The sequence below is a fragment of the Sinocyclocheilus rhinocerous genome, unplaced genomic scaffold (assembly GCF_001515625.1).
Source record: "Sinocyclocheilus rhinocerous isolate Xijiao unplaced genomic scaffold, SAMN03320098_v1.1 scaffold691, whole genome shotgun sequence".
Classification (NCBI taxonomy): domain Eukaryota; kingdom Metazoa; phylum Chordata; class Actinopteri; order Cypriniformes; family Cyprinidae; genus Sinocyclocheilus; species Sinocyclocheilus rhinocerous.
The window spans coordinates 788,414-790,541 of record NW_015656606.1 but is presented as its reverse complement, the minus strand read 5'-3'; the positions used below and the strand labels follow the sequence as shown (position 1 = coordinate 790,541).

At 39.4% G+C, this 2,128-nt stretch overlaps 1 protein-coding gene across 1 annotated transcript in view; it reads left to right on the top strand.

Moving 5' to 3' along the window:
* slc12a6 (solute carrier family 12 member 6) overlaps positions 1 to 2,128 on the top strand; it is a 32,104-nt gene that overhangs the window by 14,068 nt on the left and 15,908 nt on the right. Inside the window, exons 8-9 of the mRNA XM_016528199.1 lie at positions 574 to 857; positions 936 to 1,097. Coding sequence (XP_016383685.1) covers positions 574 to 857; positions 936 to 1,097 — 446 coding nt within the window. The remainder of the gene's footprint in view (positions 1 to 573; positions 858 to 935; positions 1,098 to 2,128) is intronic.

Here is a 2,128-nt window from a genome sequence, read left to right as displayed (position 1 = left end):
AACACACTCTGTTAGCTTAGATAATTTAGAAGTTTCATCTGGTCTTGTTGAGATATGTGACCCTGGACCACAAAACCCGTCTTAAGTCGCTGGGGTATATTTGTAGCAATAGCCAAAAATGCATTGTATGGGTCAAAATTATTGATTTTTCTTTTATGCCAAAAATCATTAGGATATTAAGTAAAGATCATGTTCCATGAAGGTATTTTGTAAATTTCCTACCGTAAATATATCCAAACTTAATTTTTGATTAGTAATATGTATTGCTAAGAACTTAATTTGGACAACTTTAAAGCTGATTTTCTCAATATTTAGATTTCAGATTCCAGATTTTCAAATAGTTGTATCTCAGCCAAATATTGTCCTATCCTAACAAACCATACATCAATGGAAAGCTTATTTATTCTTTCAGATGATGTATAAATCTCAATTTCGAAATATTGACCCTTATGACTGGTTTTGTGGTCCAGGGTCACATATAGCAGCCGTTTTCGTCCAAAGTGATTCCACAGATTACGAACATCTCAAGCAGTTTGTTGTAAGAGTGCGTGATTGTGAGCTCGTGTCCTGCAGCGTGTGCATGCTGGGAAACAGGAGTCTCGCTCAGCACGAGCTGAAGGACGGTCACTGCGTGAAGACGCTGCTGCCGCCGCAGGAGGCCGCTAACACCAGTGAGAGCTTCAACGGCACAGACGCTCCTCCCGTCAGCGCCGCCGCCGCGCAGGAGAAAACCACGCACCTGTGGCGGCTCTTCTGCAACGGCTCGGAGCTCAGCGCCGTGTGCGACGAGTACTTCCTGCACCACAACGTCTCGCAGATCCAGGGCATCCCGGGACTCACCAGCGGCGTGATCGCAGGTGAGACGCGCTCGCATTGTAGCGCAGACACGCGGCGCTCGCGCTCACACCTAACGCACATGTGTTTGCCGTGTCTAGACAACATCTGGAGCTCGTACTCTGCTAAAGGAGACGTCCTGGAGCGCGGCTCGCATCACTCCGCCCACAGAGCCGCCGTGTCCAATCACTTTCCTTACGTGTTCGCTGACATCACCACCTCCTTCACGCTGCTGATCGGGATCTTCTTCCCCTCCGTCACCGGTAATGCTAACTCTCATTTATAGCAGCTAATCAGTCTGAGAGCGTGTTCATAATAACACACCATCATTCTGCTCATGAAGGATTTGCACTGTTTGCTAATAAGCCATAAAATAATAGACTTGTACAAAAATATGAAATGTGCAGTTACAACTAGAGCATATTTTGCTGGTGATAATGTATCCCACAATGCAAATGTGAACAGCTGTGATCTTATAATATTACATTTTGTAATATCTTATAATATAACATTTATTCATTATAATTATTGAAATTATATATTTTTATAAATAATGTATTTACTTAATTTATTTATTCATTTAATTATTTTTTTATATATTTTATATTGTATATAATATTTCAATAAATTAAATTTAAACAATTGTAACACATTTAATTTTATATTATGTTTAATTACTTATTAAATTTTATAATTTATTGTATATTTACTTTCTTAACATTTATGATAACAGAGTTAACCCTTTAATCCATTACATGTATTATATTTTAAGCTTTTAATTGTAATAGTTATTAAGTAATTAGTCTTTTTTATATATATTAATTTATTATCCTTTTTAATTTATTAATATTAACTAGGGATGGGTATCGGGCCCGATACTGGTCTCCTGTACTCGTACTCGTACTCGTACTCGTTAAAATGCCCCGATACCAAACGCCGATACCACACAGCATGTGATAAGCGCCATATTCAGACAAAGAAACACGGACAACAGAACAACAGACAGCAGAAAGGAGTTAAGGGTGTCTACTACGAAGTATATGTATGCAATGAATATAATGTTAAACATTCAGTATTAACGCCTGTATAGCTGAAGTGCGCGAGCTGATAAAAAAAAGCACGCTGAGTGGATTGAGCGCGCGGCGGCGCAGATGCGCAAGCTTGTCGAGTGAATATACCTTTCTCACAGACATCACTGGAAAGTTTGTAGTTCATGCGGATATGTAAAAAACAAGTAAGTAAAACAATGCACAAGTTACCTAACGGTAGGGAGAGCGAGAGAGAGAGAGACAGA